The sequence below is a fragment of the Electrophorus electricus genome, chromosome 25 (genome assembly GCF_041902795.1).
Source record: "Electrophorus electricus isolate QZ-2024a chromosome 25, ASM4190279v1, whole genome shotgun sequence".
NCBI lineage: Eukaryota > Metazoa > Chordata > Actinopteri > Gymnotiformes > Gymnotidae > Electrophorus > Electrophorus electricus.
Window position 1 is genome coordinate 241,547 of NC_137521.1, and position 18,138 is coordinate 259,684.

The following is an 18,138-nucleotide window of genomic DNA, read 5'->3' on the forward strand; positions in this document are numbered from 1 at the left end:
GGCAAATCTTGATCATCTTTACTTGTGAGGCCGTGAATCAGGGAAGCGTGTACAAAATGCGCAAATCTACAACGAAGATATTCCCTAAACTGTGTATTACAACAGTCTATTTTTTTAGGATTTCCCGGCTATTTGTTTTATAGTGCGTCAAACGCAGCACTCCGCACACCGGCACTGACTAACGTGGCTTGTGCTTTGTATTAACGTTAATGAGACCATTATCAAAAATCGACAACAGACTTTCAGTAACTGGTCAAGTTAGCGAGTGATTTTTGACGTTGCACTTCCATCATTTGGCTAGGGTAATATATAATATATAAAATCTTATATATAATCTCTCTCTATATAAAATCTTATAACTCGCTCTTAGAGAGAGCGAGTTTGTGCACGTTTGCATAAATCTATCTATCTTATATATATATATATATATATATATATATATATATATATATATATATATATATATAACATTTTGACATAGTTATGAATGTGCAAATGATTGACATAGTCTAAATCTGATGAACATTTGGACTATGCTGGAGATGAGCAATTACACTGATTTCAAGTCAGCACCAATATGTTTGTGCTATAAAAAGTTAATTCAGATGTCAGAGCTGAGATGTCAATATCTCTTTCACTCTCAAAAGTAAGAACACAGACTGCTCGACATTTTATTTGTTTTGACAAATCTAACAGTTATGATTGATAATGTACGGTCGAATCTGTGAGACCTGGGATACTGGGTTAGACTAATTGCAAAATAAGACATTTTTGTAAATTAAAAAACTTAAACAACTATACTACTATTACTAATAATAATAATACAGCCTAATATGAAGAGGTTTTTGTGCATATAGCCTACCATTATATACCACATTTCATTTGATAAGAAATGCTGCTTGCGCATTATTTTAACATCTTTACTTTTTCAAGGACAATGGATTATTAAGTCAATATTCGCTCATCTAATATGAAGATTTTATAATGATTTTATAATTCTGAATTTGTTATTGAACCGTTCAGTTACCTTTTTGATGTTCCAAATAATAAAGGCAATTCTTTGATTTATTTTATACGATTTGCTTTAGGTAAAGTGTAGAAATTACTGTAGAAATTTTACAAAACTTTGGGTCGACGTGCAGATAGTTTACACATTATAACATTTTGCAATGTCAAAACTCCGTAGCATGTTTCAACGCTGCAACGTGGTTTAATAGGCTATATGTCGGACGAATTGCCGAATACCTTGTCATCTTTTAAAGTTAGACTGATCGGGTCGTTATGTTTTGTAGACCATCCTTATCCGTCCAGGTTCCTGGTTATGGCATTCTGATCTGCGTCCTCTTTGCATTAGGAGCTTCGTATGGCAATTGGTCAGGCGTTTTTCTGAATTAGATTTAAGATTTAAAAGAGTAACATCAAAGGTTCAAAGGTTTTGCCGAACAGATATGCGTATTTTGAGTATTTTATTAGCCAAAACAGGTCTTTATAACCTCATGGTTTATGTCTTTGTTAAACGTTTTTGGGTGGGAAATCTTGTATATTCTGGAGAAATCGTTAATTTGATAGACAGGAACCACGCGTGATTGAATTCTTGGCGGATTGAATCAGACCACTGTCTTGGTCGCCCTTGTTTCACGGGTCTTTGTTTCTGATCTTTTAAATCCCTCCCACTTGAAATGGAGAACCGGAGGGGAAAAAAAAGCACTCTCTCGCGCACACAAACTTTTTCACTTTTAATAGCACCGGAGTCTTCAGACTGCGCGCTCAGGACGGCGCGATGGAGACGGATAGCTGTTTGTCTTTCTCCTCTCCTCCAAATAGGACCACGCCAGAGAATTCCCCGGGTTTGGAGCATAGTTCCGGTTCATTCTTTCCTTGCGACGAGCTACAAAAATCACCACATCCTCATCTTCCGCATCGACATGGTTTACGGGGTGAATTCTTCAACAATCCGGGTATGGGACGTTATATGGATGGTGGCCCTACAGACTTTACGCACGGTGTTACCGCTGCAAATTCCCGCTCCTCACCAGTAAAACACAGCAAGTACTTGGAAAATATTTCGCCGGATCAAAAAACTTTACCAATCAGTGGAAAGAACTCATTTTACGAAAACAATTCTGATGGTAAGTGAAAAATTCAAGAACTGAAGCAAGAGTTAAAAAATCAAGCATATGGCTAAAGGTACTCATAACAACGTTGGGGCAATCATCATCATAATCGCCAAAAGTGATGGTACATAGCAAAAGTAAGGTTTCAATATCAACATCAAAATATTGATAATAATAAATAGACAAGTGCGAAGTCGAAGTAAGGAAGTATCATCATTATCACTGTTTACCACTATCAGTTTCACTTAATCGAAAGTTGCTCGAGGAATAGTGAAAAATTAAAACTGTATTTTTGACCAGACTGTCCTGAAATATGAATAAACATTTCAAAGTTTTTAAATGGCTACCAAACGGCATTCGGTGAGGCACGCGTAAATGCCCAACACAACTAGATTATATTGTGCAATGCTAATGATAAATACCCAGCGATCTAATTTTGTAAAGGTTGATGTCACTTTTGAATTTGTTATTCAACAAAAGTTGAGGAAAGTGGAAGCGTAATCTCTGCGCAAAATGGACCTATTTCGCCATTGCCGTTTTTCTTTTACATTTATCATGGTAATGGATTAATTATTTAATACGATTCAATGGATACTATACTATTCATTAAATCGGGAATAAATGCCCAGCGATTATCAACGTCTATCAAGTGAATTGACAAACTAAGGCCTTCATCTTATTTATTTATTGTTTTACTTTTGTTTTATTGTTGTTGTGAGATTAATTGTTCGACATAAAATAGAAACAAATAGACAAAAATATTATAAGGGGGTTGTAGGTCTTCTAAGAATTTAAGATATCTGTCGTTATGGATGATTTCCCTTTCATAAAGTTTGATCCTACTGTCAACTGAGAACTGCAAAAAAAGTGTGAACTGCAGATATATATATTAATGAATAGATTGCAGATAACATTTTTAAACATTCATTCTTGTGAGCTATAATAGGTTTTCAATCTTTTTTTTTTGTCTGTATAGTCTATAAAACGTGACTTTTGTCCATAGTCCACTCGTCTTTGCTTAGCTCAATATCAACATTCAGAAAACCCTTAGGCCTTGGTCGACATTATTAATGAAAACGTACAAAATTAAACAGATCTTCGGAAAATAAAGATATGATAAAATTATGATGCTGATGGAAAATATGATCTAGCTTTGTTTTTGCGCTGCAATAACAGATAATTTGTGCTCATATTCGAGTAATTCAATAATATCTCATATATCAAAACAGGCCAACTGTGATACAACAATATTTCGCATCATTGCATTTCTTTTAACGTCTCCTAATTTAAAAAAGGGGTGATTGAAAAGTTAGTCCGCAATGGGGCAGACCATTCAAATCCATTGGCCCGAAGATTTATTATCCCAAATGTTCGTTTTAATTGAATATCACCAGATTATTCACTAAAATGAAGCCTCTGTGATAATAACGTAGAACAGTTTTATTACCCTTTTCATGTATTCACCAAACCATCTCGGGATATTGCGTAAAACCTTCGCCTTTTCAGTTCTCACAAAGTGTGACACTGGAAAAGACTGTGACATGCTCGTAACACAAACAGTGACTTCCTGTGGTCTTAAATTACGATCTCTATTTGTCAAAAGGACGTTTCTCGACTCTAATAGCAGATGATTAGTTTATACGAAATAAATCACTGTTGGAAAAAGAAAGTGATAAACCTAGTATCTTATCCCGTAGTACTCTGACTATTGTACAACGTTTAATTACCAACTCAAAATATTGTAGGCATTCTGTCAAGGGCGCGTCTTGCGCTATGGCGCGATTTTTTTGTATCGTTTGTTATTGCTCAGCAAAGTCAAACGGGCACACCAAACGTGACACTGATTTTCAAAAAGCACCGTGGGGCCACTGTTTTTGAAGGCTTCGTTCTCTTTCCTGTTTTGGCTGATGGCTAACGGTCCTGGAGCACGTTACGGCGTTAAAAAGCTTTAGGGCAGTTGAAGCTTCAAGGCATCTTCTCTAACCAGGCCAGATTATTAAATATTCAAATTAACTACATAATTCAATACTAAAGTTAGCTACAAGAGAAGGAAAAAAGTGTATATTTGAATAACTCGACTTTTGGCCATTTAAAGATCATACTCACTGGTCTGTGTATTTGCTCAGCACTGTATGAGCTTTTAGATAACTCTTATGAAAATACCCCTAATCCACAAAATAGAATTTTCTCAATTAATCAAATTTTCTCAATCAAGTAATCTCAATTACAGTAATTGAAAAGATTAATTTATTTCTGCAACTTGTCTCTATTGAGATGTGGAACTTTAAACCCTGCTAACAGGCATTTCACCACCCATGGAAGGATATAGTTGTCAAGAACCGAAACATCTAATTTCTATTTTTTTCTCTGATTTAGATATTTCAAAACGATTGACTTATACATTAATTTACATACAATAGGCATATTATATCTGAGAATTATTATTCATGACAATTTGTCAGTTATTTGCCAATTATTTCACTAATTACCCCTGTAACATAAATTAACCAGAACCAGAATATGTGTCTGAAACTAATCTACCATATGTAAAGTATAGGAATAGCATTTTAACTTTTGCAGTTAAGTCTCACAGTATGGTTTTACAGATACCATTAAACATCAGTCTCTAATTTTGCTAAAATGCATTACAGTGGAGTTGGCCTTGACATGCATGATACAGTTCTTGGTCATTAGATTTTATTTATTTTATCTAGGATGAATGCTCACTAGATATAGACCACTAGCTTGTGTTAGTCATACTGGATATGAAAAGTTTTATTCTACTTTAATCAAATAAGCTTTGGTACTTAGTTCCTACACTATATTCCTATAGGAAGATACTCTCCCTTCTTTAAGAGGACAATATCCTTGGCCAAGATTAAGATTTCTTTAAATTTGTGTATTTATGTATAAATACATATTTTATTGTGTAAATATGTATCTAGAAAACAGTCACTGTTCCCCTTTCCTCACTGTAAAGTAGTCACTTGTAAAACTGCATTTTATACACTTCTTGATTTTCTAAATATTATAGGTGTCTTTTTAACGAAAGTATGAAACCACATTTATTTGTTCTTTATTGAAAATTATTCTCATGTTTGTTGAGCATCAGTGCCAGAAGACAATTAAATCACTTGTTGCTGTTTAAAGCTGTTTCTTTCCCAGTATCTCACAAATTAAGTCTGTTTGTTCAATTTATAGCTTACCATCTTACATTTTTTAACTGCATACAAAAGCATTGTCACACTGCCTACAATGTTTTTGTACAGTACCTTGCTGTGCAGTGCATATATATTCATGCCTGTATGTTATGTCTGATGTTAATGCAGTTTATATTTCCACCAAATTCTATTTTGCATTTTGTAACAACACATTCATAGATGGCAAAAATATGCATGAGGATGTTTTGTTAGCTGAGGGGTTTATCTGCTTGGGGTCAGTTTTCCCCACCCTTTTCTTAATATAAGCCTGTTTAAAGCTTCTACAGGACACAGTGGTCTCCAGTTCAGTGTGATCGTCTTTTCTGTTTTCAGTGGCAGAGAAGACATTGCCTAAACCTTTGGGCTATTCTGTCTTGGACTCAGATTGCTGTGGCAAACTCAAAGAACCTTCAAATGGGTTAACTCAAGGAGACTCCATCGCAGACTCGATCGACCTGTCAGGCAAGAACAAAAAGCGACGAAACCGCACCACATTCAGCACCTTTCAGCTCGAGGAACTGGAGAAGGTCTTCCAGAAGACGCACTACCCAGACGTGTATGCACGTGAACAGCTAGCTCTGCGAACGGAGCTCACCGAAGCGCGTGTGCAGGTAATCTGTTTACCTTCAGCCCACTGACATGCTTTATACCCCACATGAATGTTAGCAGCCTTAGAGAAGAGGCATAAGGGACATGCATGTTCTTGGTTTCTTTCTGGATATCAAATTATAATTCTCTGCTGGTATTTTTCCTTCTTGAAAATTCTATTTATTTTAAATTATATTATAATGGGATGTAGCTGAATGATGTCAGAAACAAAGCATAATGATAAAGTTAATTTCTGTGAAAAGATCAAGGCCTTCATTCTCATTAGACCAAGATATAACACAGATGTTGAATTTTACTAGGCCTGATGAGTATGGACTAAGTAGACTAAAAACAAAAACACCATCAATAATCATAATAATTCTTTGTTTTGATGGGATGCCCTGACAGGTGTGGTTTCAGAACAGACGAGCAAAATGGAGGAAGCGGGAGCGCTATGGGAAAATGCAGGAAGTGCGAAACCACTTTGCTGCTGCGTATGACATCTCTCTCCTCCCTCGAGCTGATAGCTATCAGGTACACACTTACAAATAGTCTACATACCCAAATACAATAGTCTACATGCATTACGAAGTCTAGAATATACGCACAGACCTGGCAACATGATCATAAAGATCCTCAGTTTGTAAATATAAGTATTATAGGATATGTCTAGATATACAGACTAGATAATTTAAAGATTTTCTACAGTTAAATCTTTTTATCGACAATAATGAGTGTATCAGCATATAAAACTGTGTATCTGGTAATCAGCAAATTATGGTATTCTCCTTGACACATACACACATTTGTCAGTTTGAAAAATGTTAGTAAAAATTTGTCAGTTAAAAATCATCCTAGCTGATTGAAGTCATTACTGCTTTGTAGATGCAGAGTAATCTGTGGCCAGCAGGATCGGGAGGGACAGGGGGTGGGAATGGCGGCTGTGTCCTGGCTGCAGACAGCATGCCCTCCTCCTGCATGAGCCCTTACCCACACCCCCATGCCCACACCCATCCCCATGGCAATCTCCCCGGGCTTATGGGCATGTCAACATCATCTGCTCACCCTCCTCATCATCCTCACCCACACCACGCTGGCATCAATGGCCTCTACTCTCTGCACAGTTTTCAGGGAGGCCTGGGGCCCCACTCCTTTGAGCCAGGCCCCGAGTCTGACTACAAGCCTTCAGGCCTGGTGGCGCTGTGCATGAAAAGCAAAGACCCCGGCAGCCTCTTGTCTTGGCCAACATGACCACATGACTAGCCCTCAGCTAGTAAGTGACTGAGCCAACAAGTAACCTTTGGGTACATACTGACGCATTGTGTGTCACAGAAATTCAAGCATTGGAAACTCTGTTTTCGATGAAGTTCACCTCTCATCGTGTGCAAGGAACAAATTCAGCATACTATTTTTTTTGCAATTTGCAGATGTAGTAGTAGTAATAATAATGATAATAATAATAAAGTGGCTTGTGCACTTTATATGCTGATATGATATATTTTATAATGTTTCCACATGGAAGCAGATAATTTGTTACTGTGAGTGTTTTAAAAAATGGTAGCCATACCAAATGCTTGCCCTAATGTCAGAAAATTTCTAAAAAATGTTATTCTTCAATATTGAGCATAATTGAATAAACATTGTAATGTCCAAAGAACAGAATAACATTTTTATTTAAAATGGTTAATCTCAATGTACAATTTTTTTCTAGTAGTATGACAGTCAATAAATGACTTTGTTTGATTACTTTGTTTGTGGTCCTGATGAGGTAAGTTGGTCACTACAATAATCGCTTTGTTGCTGCTCTCTTTCATTAACCCACCAATACTGATCACTCAGTTTTTCAGTTATAGTTTAATATGTGCCAAATCAAAACACATCCAATTCCTGCAAAGCTTACATAATTTATTGTATTTTGGGTTTTGTATCATAGCAGTTTCTGCACAGGTAACACTTTTAGTTTATGTAGCAGATGTACAGAATGGTCATATTGTTTGACGGTGCTGTCTTTGTTTTAGGTAGTCTAAAAAGAGGAAGTGTAGTGACTGCTGCAATTCAAGAGCCTTTCAGATGTTCAACCAATTTATCAGCACATTTCAGTTCTGCTACAGAAAAACCAATGGCATAACCCTTCAAATTCTGTATTGATAATGTGTTCCAGCGCTGCCTTGTCATCCTCCCGCTAACCACAAGATGGTTCTCTGTCTCAAGACGAGAACAGCAAGAATAATGAATGATAACTTACTCCAAATGGTGAAATTACTGCACAGTGAAAATAAACAAATTCACAATACAGTCAAGTCCAAATGCAGTTTTGTCTTGGTGCAGCAATATTTAATATTTTGCTCAACCGTGATTACATGCATTATACATTAACTCAAATTATTACTTTGCAAACATTGTATTATGATCCCATACTGTACCTTCATGCATTATGGTTTTAATAGATTTATTAACATACATTTAAGCACAATCCAGGCCAGACAAGGGTAAGGCAATAGTAGCCTGAAGCACATAAGATGCAGCCTAGTATGTACACTGCATGGAAGAGCTCCATCTGGATCTAATGACTGCTTGTCCGTTCTATCAGCCATTCTTTTGGAACAGTCAGGCTAATTTAGATAATGCCTAAGATGTAACTGTTGCCATTATTTAAAAAACTGTAACTGTAACTGCAGTTACAACCTGTTCAAGCCAATTTTCGTTTCCAGATTCTCCACGTGAGGATCAGTGGAGGGTTCCTTTATTGCCAATATTTGTCATTCCTTCTTTTGTTTGTATGGTCAGCATGATAGTCATGTTGGACTGCATTAAGTGCCAGTCTAGCATACCATGTTGTATTTTTGAGAGAGCTGACATGTGTTTTCAATAGAAAAGCGGGAGCAAGGCTGTCAGAAACACTCTCCACACCCACAGCTTCAAATTCCAGCTTGGTCCTTCGAGACAGAACAGCCAATTCCGGCTACACAGGCAACCTGATTATGTCCCAGATTACATGAAGAAGATAAGGGGATAAGAGGGAAGAAATGAGTAATACTGGAGAAAAGAGTAGTCCAGAGATGCTGTAGTTTGAGGTTAGCGTTAACATGATAACTGCAGACCTACACAAACTTTTGACAACTTTTTTAAGCTGATACTGTGAGTAAAGAATTGGTTAGATTTGCTATGTGGCTACTATAATTCAAACATTCATCAGAAAATGGTTTTGTTGAAAAATGGTTTATATAACATTGTTGACAAATTAATTAAACATTAACTGTAGAAATAAATATAACAAATTAAATAAATAAATATATACTCTCCCACCCACTTTATTAGAAATATCTTTCTGGCACCTACTGACAGAAAACTGCATTAATAATAACAGTGGCCAAATTATTAGATACACCTGTTTCAAATGTTCATTTTTTGGGTGTTCAAACAATACATTCTGCACAGAAACCTTCATCAATTATGCAAGCTTTTGAATTTGTAGGAAGAAGCACCCCATGGAATGGATGTTATGGTTAAAATCTACTTTTTCTAATATATACTTGTTCCTCCCATCCTACAAATTCCTAAGCACTTTGATTGCAAAGCTGATTAAGGACCTCTCTATATAGGCCTATAATTAATTTAAGAAAAATATTTTAAATATATTTGTAGCTAACTACCATGACATATATTTTAACTGCAATATTTCCTTAGAAGTGGCTTTTGCGGTTATAATATTCAGATTTTGTTTTTAATTTATTTGTATTAATATAGACCTCTAAAATTATACAAAAAATACAGACTGCGACATCTGTTGAACAGAAGGTGGACAACGTGCAGATTAATGAACTCTGCATTGCTTGTTGCAGAGGTCGCCTATTTTAAATGCTAAATAAAACCGCTGTTCTTTGGTTAAATCAGTGTGAAATACTATTGTACCCCCTTTAATTCACAGAATACGTCTGAACGTTTGAATAACAAATAAAAATGTGATAAAGCAATCAAATGTCCTTTCTTACGGATGATTTCCGCGTGCCACGAGGCCGAGTCTTCTGAATGTGAAAAGAAGTCAGCTGGGCGTTCAGTGGGCTTTCACGATTGACGTGGACTACAACCAATAGTAATGAAGTCTGTCAGTTTTTCAAACCAAACAAATTGTTCGGGCGAGGTACGCCAAAGTCTAGACAAGATGGCGTATGTGGTTGTTTTGCTGCAATGATACCGAACGATTTACAATATTATTCATCTAAATTCGCTCAGATTGTATTAGTGTGATAGCTTTGTAAGTGTTTGTTAGACGACACGAAGCCACAGAATATCCGACATGAAAGGTAAAGAACGGTCGCCCGTGAAAAAGCGTTCTAGGGCCTTGGATGATATACGAGACAGGGGAGGAAGCCACCCAACCAGCAAGAAAATGGGGGTTATTTCTATTTCTGGTGGAAGCAACAATGGAAATAGTTCGACTAAAAGTGAAGGAGGTTCGGCAAGAAGGAGTTTACTTGTCGATAAGAGAGAGAGTCGGGACTTCGACGGACATGTTTCGAGTCGCAGTGGGAACAACCATAGTTATACTAGCCCCGTTGCTAGCGCTAGCAGCAAGAACCACAACTCAAGCTTGTCGCTCGAGCCAGCTGTGAGGAGCAATTCTCGTGCAGATCAACGAACACAGCTCCCTGCTAACGAAAGTGAGTACAAAACTCTCAAAATAAGTGAATTAGGATCACAGCTCAGCGACGAAGAAATCGAAGACGGGTTGTTCCATGAGTTCAAAAAATTCGGTGACGTAAGTGTTAAAATTAGCCGCGTCAACGACGAAAGAATTGCTTTTGTGAACTTCAGAAGACCGGATGATGCCAGAGCAGCGAAACATGCACGAGGCCGGTTGGTATTGTATGATCGTCCTTTGAAAATTGAGGCGGTGTATATGAACAGGAGGAGAAGTCGATCTCCAGTGGAGAAAGACCACTTTTCTGCAGTGGCTGGCCATAGACATTTGCACACCCAGAGGCCTCTATCCCCAACTGGACTAGGTTATAGGGACTACAGGTTACAGCAGTTGGCTCTTGGCCGACTTCCTCCACCTCCACCCCCACCCTTACCCAGAGATCTAGAAAGAGAAAGAGAATTTGCCTTTTATGAAGCAAGAGCAAGACCTGCTTACATTGCTGAGCGGGCTGCTGCTGCATTCCGTGAGGAGGATTTTATCTCTCCAGAGGATGACCAAAGAGCAAATCGAACTTTGTTTTTGGGTAATTTAGATATAACGGTCACAGAGAGTGATTTAAGAAGAGCTTTTGACAGGTTTGGGGCCATCACTGAGGTGGACATCAAGAGACCCACTCGGGGCCAAAACAGCACATATGGCTTCCTTAAGTTTGAGAACTTGGACATGGCACACAGAGCAAAGATCAGCATGTCTGGGAAAGTTGTTGGCCGAAATGCCATCAAAATTGGTTATGGGAAAGCTACCCCGACAACGCGTCTCTGGGTGGGGGGTCTTGGACCTTGGGTTCCCTTGGCTGCATTAGCGAGGGAATTTGACCGCTTTGGCACTATTAGGACTATAGACTACAGAAAAGGGGACACGTGGGCCTATATTCAGTATGAGAGCCTTGATGCAGCACAGGCAGCCTGCACCCACATGCGTGGCTTTCCCCTTGGAGGCCCTGACAGACGCCTGCGAGTGGACTTTGCTGACACAGAGCACCGCTACCAGCAGCAGTTTTTACAGCCCCTCCCTCTGCCCCACTATGATGTCGTGGCTGAGTCCTTTGTCCACCGTGCCACTCCTGAAGCCATCAGGGTCAGGGAAAGGACTCCACCACCATTGCACTTTAGAGAAAGGGAGCTCTATGCCAGTGCTGAGTGGCCAGCTCCTGCTATTCGGGAACGTGTAAGGACTCCTGCGTTTGAACCTCTGGATCACTTGGAACGCGAGCGGCGGCCAAGGGAGCCCTGGTCCCTGGAGCGGGAGCTGCCGGGCAGAGACCCTGTCCGCAAGCGGCGCCTCCTGGAGGATGGGCGCCATTTGGAGTGCTCTCCAGACAGCAGTAGTGAGTGGGCAGCTCGCCGGCGTAGGCCCCCCTCTGTGGAGGGCAGCCCAGGTGGCAGCAGCCGCGACGGACGCTTCAGCGACTCTGAGCGGCCTGTGAGGTCAGAGCGGCCCTCGCCTGTACGTGAGCGGCGTGGCAGCCTAGACAGGGCGCCAGGGGAGAAGCGCCTTAAGAGCAGCAGCAGTCTGTCTGAATCCAGCGTCGGTACGAGCCCTCTGGAGAGGAAGCGAAAGGCAGGGGAGGCCAACAAAGGCCTCTCGAAGCGGGAGCGTGCCGAAGCCACCACCAAGGGTGGCCAGTCATCCAAGCAAGACCCCTGCGGCAAGCTGAGTATGGCCTGGACTGGCATGCTGCTGCTGAAGAACAGCAACTTCCCTGCCAGCATGCACATCCTGGAGGGCGACGTGGGCGTGGCCAACAGCCTCCTCGTTGATGGAAGTACCGGCGGCAAGGTCACCCAGCTCCGCATCACTCAGCGTCTTCGCCTCGACCAGCCAAAGATGGATGAGGTTTCACGTCGCATCAAGGTTGCCGGCCCGGGGGGGTACGCGATTCTGCTGGCAGTGCCTGGCAGCTCCGATGACGTGTCTTCGTCTTCTTCCTCTTCGGACCCGGCGGCATCGACACAGCGGCCCCTGCGCAACCTGGTCTCGTATCTGAAGCAAAAGCAGGCGGCTGGAGTCATCAGCTTGCCTGTTGGGGGCAGTCGTGATAAGGACAACACAGGCGTGCTCCATGCGTTTCCGCCCTGTGATTTCTCTCAGCAGTTCTTAGATTCCCCTGCGAAAGCTCTTGCCAAAACAGAAGAGGACTACCTGGTCATGATCATTGTCCGTGGAGCATCTTAACAATTAGAACACACACGCGCACACACACACACACATTCATGGAAAAAAAATTGTTTAAAAAAAGTCTCAATTGCATGCTGTGTAAAGCCTGGTTAAGCAACTAGCCTTTAGTTTAAAGGGGTAAAGGGGTACGTGTCATCTGTTCTGCTAAATACAATGCATGAAAAAAATGTCTTACAGAGCATAATTGGTTTTCATATTGCAGTGTTTGCTTAACATTGCAAGTAGAGTATTTGTCCAAACCAAATCATTTTTTGTGCTAATATACAGCTGTATGAGAGTGGGTGATAAAAGGCAAGACAAGTAAACTGAATTAGAAAACTGAATATTTACTAGTACACACTTTACTGTTGAGACACCTGTTCATTTTTGCTTAGCAATTAGATTGCAAGCTGTTCCCCTTATATATGATAATATAAATGTCCATTTAGTTTGTGTAGGTATATACATTTCTTTGATTTGAAGGGGGTAATTGAGTTATTGTGATTTAATGCTTGGAACAATCAGTTGAACAAGTTGTTGATGAAAGTGTAACGTAAGCCTAGGTGTGTAGTTCTGTAGACACCTAGAAGTTATCACAATATTTCTTAGAACTGCATGTTGACTCGTGTCTTGTTTTGAAACCACGGCAGAGGTATTCATGTCCAAGGTTCTGCGTAATATAGGCTAATGTTGTATACCATGATGATAGTCTAGTATTGAAGTGTTCCTCATCCAAACAGACCTGGTTAAGCAGCTAATGAAGCAAAAGATTAATTTTTGCAAGATTTAATTATGCATGTCAAAGACCTGTCATAACCCTAGTTAATTTTATGGCCTACTTTTTTTTTTTTTTTTTTTTTTAATTTTTATTTTATTTTTTTAGAAACATGTTTAAAAATCATCAGACCAATGCACAGCTTATATGTTTGAATTTATAAGGGATATACAGACATGTTCTTTGTACCATACTGTCATACTGGTAACATTGAAGCATCCTGTTGGTGTGAGATATGGTTTCTCTCATCTTAAGGTTATATAGTATTTTTTGTCAGGGTCATTTTAGATTCTAAAAGTAGTTGTGTGGTGGCATTTCCCATTGCTTTTTTCTTATTCTTCCCCACCAAGTAGTTGATTATCTGCGTTTAAAGTAATTTAGTTAAAACAATAGTTTCTACTGTTTTTGATGCTTTTACTATTTTTTTTTTTTTTAGTAATCTCTCTTTTGGGAGAAACCTAAAGTCAAAAAAATATATATTTTTTTATAGGATAGCAATATTAATACCCATTCAATAAACATTGCTGTCCTATCTCCAGAAGTAATTGGCCAGTGTTGTCATACATGCCACATTAATGGCATTGAGAAAGCTTTGGTGCTGTTAAATTGATATAGGGTACAAAAATAATTGGAAAACAGTTCCTTGTGATTTAATTAAATGTAATGTAATTAGTGATGTAATCCTGCCAACGATATATTTTACATATATTAACGTACTTTAGTTATCAGTGTAGATCATAACTTAAGATGGGCTGCACAGTTAGAAAGAAATAATTTTAGTTGTTTGGTACCTTTTAATGCATCATCAAAGCATGCTTGGCCATGGGTTTGGTTTGTTTGGTTTTTTTGTTTGTTTGTTTTTGTTTGTTTGGTTTTTTTGTTTTTGTTTTTTTAAATACCTCCCCAGAAAAACACTGGGAAGCTCTGAACATGGCAGGATCATGTTCCATGCAATCTCAATGTAGTTTGTAATTTTCAATTGTCAGTGTCCTACAGCCAGTCGGCATGAATTAACTGTAGATGTAATATGCCTAATTGTGCAGCCCCATATTTAAGTATGTATCAAATTGAATGGTCATCAGTTATGTTTCGGTTGTCTCAATATTATGACGCACGTTGTTTCATATAGTTTCAGAATGATAGACTATACCACATTTGTTCTAAACCCCAAATCAAACTTATTTTTTGTCTTTGCCCTTTTGATCACTGTTGATTAGTGCAGTATAAGGGGTCTGACTATTAACAAATGTGTAGGTGTCTTCTGTATTATAGTTTTATCCTTTTTAAAATCACACTAAATTGCATTTTAAAACTGATTGGTTTGTGAATTAAGATGATGATTTCTAAACTGCTGTATATGTATAAATGATTGGATATACTGTACCTTCAGTAAACAGCTCACAGGAGATAAGGACCATTGCGCCAGAGAACTTCCCATGGCTGGAGTCAAAAATGATTGTTTGAATTGATACAAGAGCCCTTTGGATGCAGAGGGGCAAGAGCTTTCCATTTAGTGATTGTGTATTCTTGCTGAGAGAGCAGCTTCACACTTGTGTAATTGTTTTCTCTTTTTTGTGCTTACAGTTCCCATATTTAAACGGAAATATGACCCTCTTGCTTTGTGCTGTGTTTACCTGATTTCTTGAAGGAGAAAAAAAGGAATCGTTCGTTCACACCACGCACAGCTAAGACGTAGCTGTCCATATACACACAAAGTGCACGGGCACTTATTTGATTTTGTCTTGCTGTCAATAAATTGTTTCAATTGAGGGAGAAATGTTCATTCGTTGGAAGTGAATTGGAGAACATCTCCCACTGCTTTTCGGTTATGTTTCGATGGAATTGTTGCTGATTGATTGTTACTGCTCAGGAAAGAGAAATCCCCCATGCTCATGCGCCAGGATCAGGGATGACCATAGGAACCAAGGGCCAGAGTGCTTCTGTTGTGTTGATGATCAGTGTTTTCCAAACTTGTGTCCTGGAGTTGCCCGACTGGCTAATTAACAGCCCCATTTGTGCAAACTCCTCCCCTGAGCCCCTCACCCACCCCACCCTACTCCCAGGGGAAGTGAGAGCAGAGAGGGGCGGGTTTTTGCTGCCATGCATTTGTGAATGTAGCGGGGTTCTGCCCTGCTGCTGACCAAGGTCAGAGGAGAGATTGATTGCGCAGACCTTCGACTAAGCTGAGATTTTGGTTGCAGTGCTGCTGCTGGCATCCTGAAGCTCCGAGGCGTGGTCTCTGGTTCCTGCCGCAAGCCACCCCACATGTGCGCCAGCTGGGAGCGTCCAGGCCTGCGATTACCTGGCTGGCCACACTGCTGCTGCCTGCTTTGCGTTGCCAGCACAACCACCCGCAAGGCTGAATTTGAATGGTGTCCGTTTCAGAGGAACAGGCATTTGTTTATCCCCATGCTTTGATTTCTACAGATTTGGTTTTATTTTTCACCCCTTTGAAAAATCAGTGAAGGAAGAGGATTTCCATGATCAGAAAAAGGAGAGCAATATAGAAAGTAAAAAAGCACTTTTAGGCCAATGTTTTATTGACCTTGAAGGGAGTCTGATAGTTTTGTCTTCCTGCATCTTTATTTGTCAAAGAAGCTTTAAACGTACACCTTTTCAGTGTTAAATTGACCGTCCTTCAATGAGGAATTCCTGAATGAAATTCAAGTGTGGCCAACTAGACTGCCAGTTTCCTCAAACTGCACAAAAGTTAACATGTGGAGGAGCTTGCTTGCCAGGAGCTCCAGCTGGAGAGTGAGAGCGAACATCCCTCCTTTAGTAAGATGTCTGTTCACCTTCATCAGCCCTTCATCAGGTCATCCAGAAGTAAGGACCTTGGGCTTGAGTGCCAACCAGGTGGCGGTGAGTAGGGGTAGCACTCTTCATGCCAGGGCCTGTTCTCAAAGCCTACCTGGTAAAGGTAAGTATCAGTTTAGGACAGTATTACTGTGACCTGTAGTGGATTTATGTTTACTTTAGACCCTCAAGTGTTGATTCCAAAAGTTTTTAACTTAGCCTCATGCATTTTTTTTTTTTTTTTTTTTTTTCTTCTCCCCCCAAGGATGATGTAAGGGCTAAACATTTAGCACAGACAAACACCATTTTTCAGTGTTCAAGTTCTCAACTCAAAGTCAAATACATTTACTGGTCATAGGTTTAATCTACACTTAAATCTCTGGACATGAAACTTTGTCTTTCATATTTAACCATTGCTGTATCTTGGAAGTGATTGTGGGGGATAACATGGTTTGGAGGAGGTAAGTCATTAAGCCAAATCTTGGACTAAAAAGGGTTGGCTGTAAGTGTAATACCACCATCACTGCAGTTCACACTAGGAGCAGGGTTACATTTTTAGTTGGCATTAGGCTTTTTGTGGAACTCCCTGAATGTTGATTCCTCCACGAAAATACTTTTTAATCTGAAGTTTTTGTTTGCTCAGGCTGCAGTTCTTCATGATTGCATCTTGCAGCTCAAAACAAACAGTTCATGGAGTACCTATTTTGGGATATTTTTTTATGTGCTCAAAAATTTAAATGCACAAACCTCCATTTGGAATATTAGCCTTGCAATAGAAGTTGAGAGATTTCACCAAATTCAAATCCTCAGATAATTTAACCAAGCATAATGTAGTTATGCTGCATTTAATGGTCTGTGCTATTAGAGCAACACATCACTAATACTAAATTAAGATGTGACTAGCCAAGATCCCCTTGGTTTGTACACTTTGTACACTGATCACTAGTTTAGATGACCCTCTGGTAAGAGGACAGTTATATCTAAATGTGTTTCCTTAGTATATTTAATCTCTTATGGTATTAATTATGTACACACTGGAAACTGACAGAGGCTACATATTTATTTCAAATAAATAAATAGATAGTGGAAATAAAATCTGAATCTCAAATTGATGATCACTGTCTTGATGTACAGACTTTAAGATAAATGGGGAAAAATCCGTAGGAAATTAAATGCATTTCTGTAACAAAAAACGAATGGCTTAGTTCTCTTGCTTAATTATGCAATTATGCTACAGCCACAGAAATAGGGCACTAAGTCGAATATTTTTTAATCAATTATTAATCTAAACCAGATTTAACTTTGCAACTTTATCTCTTCTCTGTATTTCATCTATCTTTATATTCTGAGTAGAATCTTAGCATTGTGCATATGTTATATGCAAAGCACACTGAATAGAATCACTGAACTAATCTCATGACTTCTGTTGACATGGAAAAAAATGCAGATTACAATGTTTTATAGAAAACATCAGTATTTCAGGCTACACTGTAAGAGGTGTCCAGAATGTGTTTGACTAGAATATGTATTTTATTGATCTTGAAAAGGGATGAATCAGGTAACTGTAATCTTGAAAGGCAATATATGGTTTACTTGGTTTGATATAACACTTTGTACTCTGCTATTATGTTTTACTTGAGAACCCATTTTGAAGGCAGTATGATGTTTGTAAGGCTAGCTAACCTTCACACAATAGTCTTGAGAGTAATAATATTATACAGTGAATAAAGCAGTGGGGGTGGGTGGTGGACTGTATATCAGTGTTAGCTGGACACAATTTACACTAGTTAATACAGCTTTACAATC

At 39.1% G+C, this 18,138-nt stretch overlaps 2 protein-coding genes across 3 annotated transcripts; both read left to right on the forward strand.

Annotated features, from left to right (window-relative positions):
- The first annotated feature begins 1,701 nt into the window (after positions 1 to 1,701).
- Positions 1,702 to 7,633, forward strand: alx3 (ALX homeobox 3). Of its 2 annotated transcripts, none has more exons than XM_027003914.3 (4): positions 1,702 to 2,129; positions 5,648 to 5,925; positions 6,311 to 6,436; positions 6,788 to 7,633. In XM_027003914.3, the coding sequence occupies exons 1-4, from the start codon at positions 1,781 to 1,783 to the stop codon at positions 7,151 to 7,153; spliced, it is 1,119 nt and encodes a 372-aa protein (XP_026859715.2). In that variant the 5' UTR covers positions 1,702 to 1,780; the 3' UTR covers positions 7,154 to 7,633. The 2 variants fall into 2 exon arrangements, with proteins under 2 accessions (XP_026859715.2, XP_081563657.1); XM_081707531.1 differs by having other exon boundaries at positions 5,699 to 5,925.
- A 2,397-nt stretch (positions 7,634 to 10,030) lies between these two features.
- On the forward strand, positions 10,031 to 14,950 carry rbm15 (RNA binding motif protein 15). The gene has a single exon (XM_035521979.2). The coding sequence runs from the start codon at positions 10,200 to 10,202 to the stop codon at positions 12,777 to 12,779; it is 2,580 nt and encodes an 859-aa protein (XP_035377872.2). The 5' UTR covers positions 10,031 to 10,199; the 3' UTR covers positions 12,780 to 14,950.
- Positions 14,951 to 18,138: the final 3,188 nt, after the last annotated feature.

Excerpts from the sequence above, each read along its gene's own strand:
- alx3 (XM_027003914.3), top strand. The coding sequence starts at position 1,781 with ATGGAGACGGATAGCTGTTTGTCTTTCTCCTCTCCTCCAAATAGGACC. Across the intron at positions 2,130-5,647 it reads TTACGAAAACAATTCTGATG|TGGCAGAGAAGACATTGCCT; the intron begins GTAAGTGAAAAA and ends TTCTGTTTTCAG. Across the intron at positions 6,437-6,787 it reads CTCGAGCTGATAGCTATCAG|ATGCAGAGTAATCTGTGGCC; the intron begins GTACACACTTAC and ends ACTGCTTTGTAG.
- rbm15 (XM_035521979.2), top strand. The coding sequence starts at position 10,200 with ATGAAAGGTAAAGAACGGTCGCCCGTGAAAAAGCGTTCTAGGGCCTTG.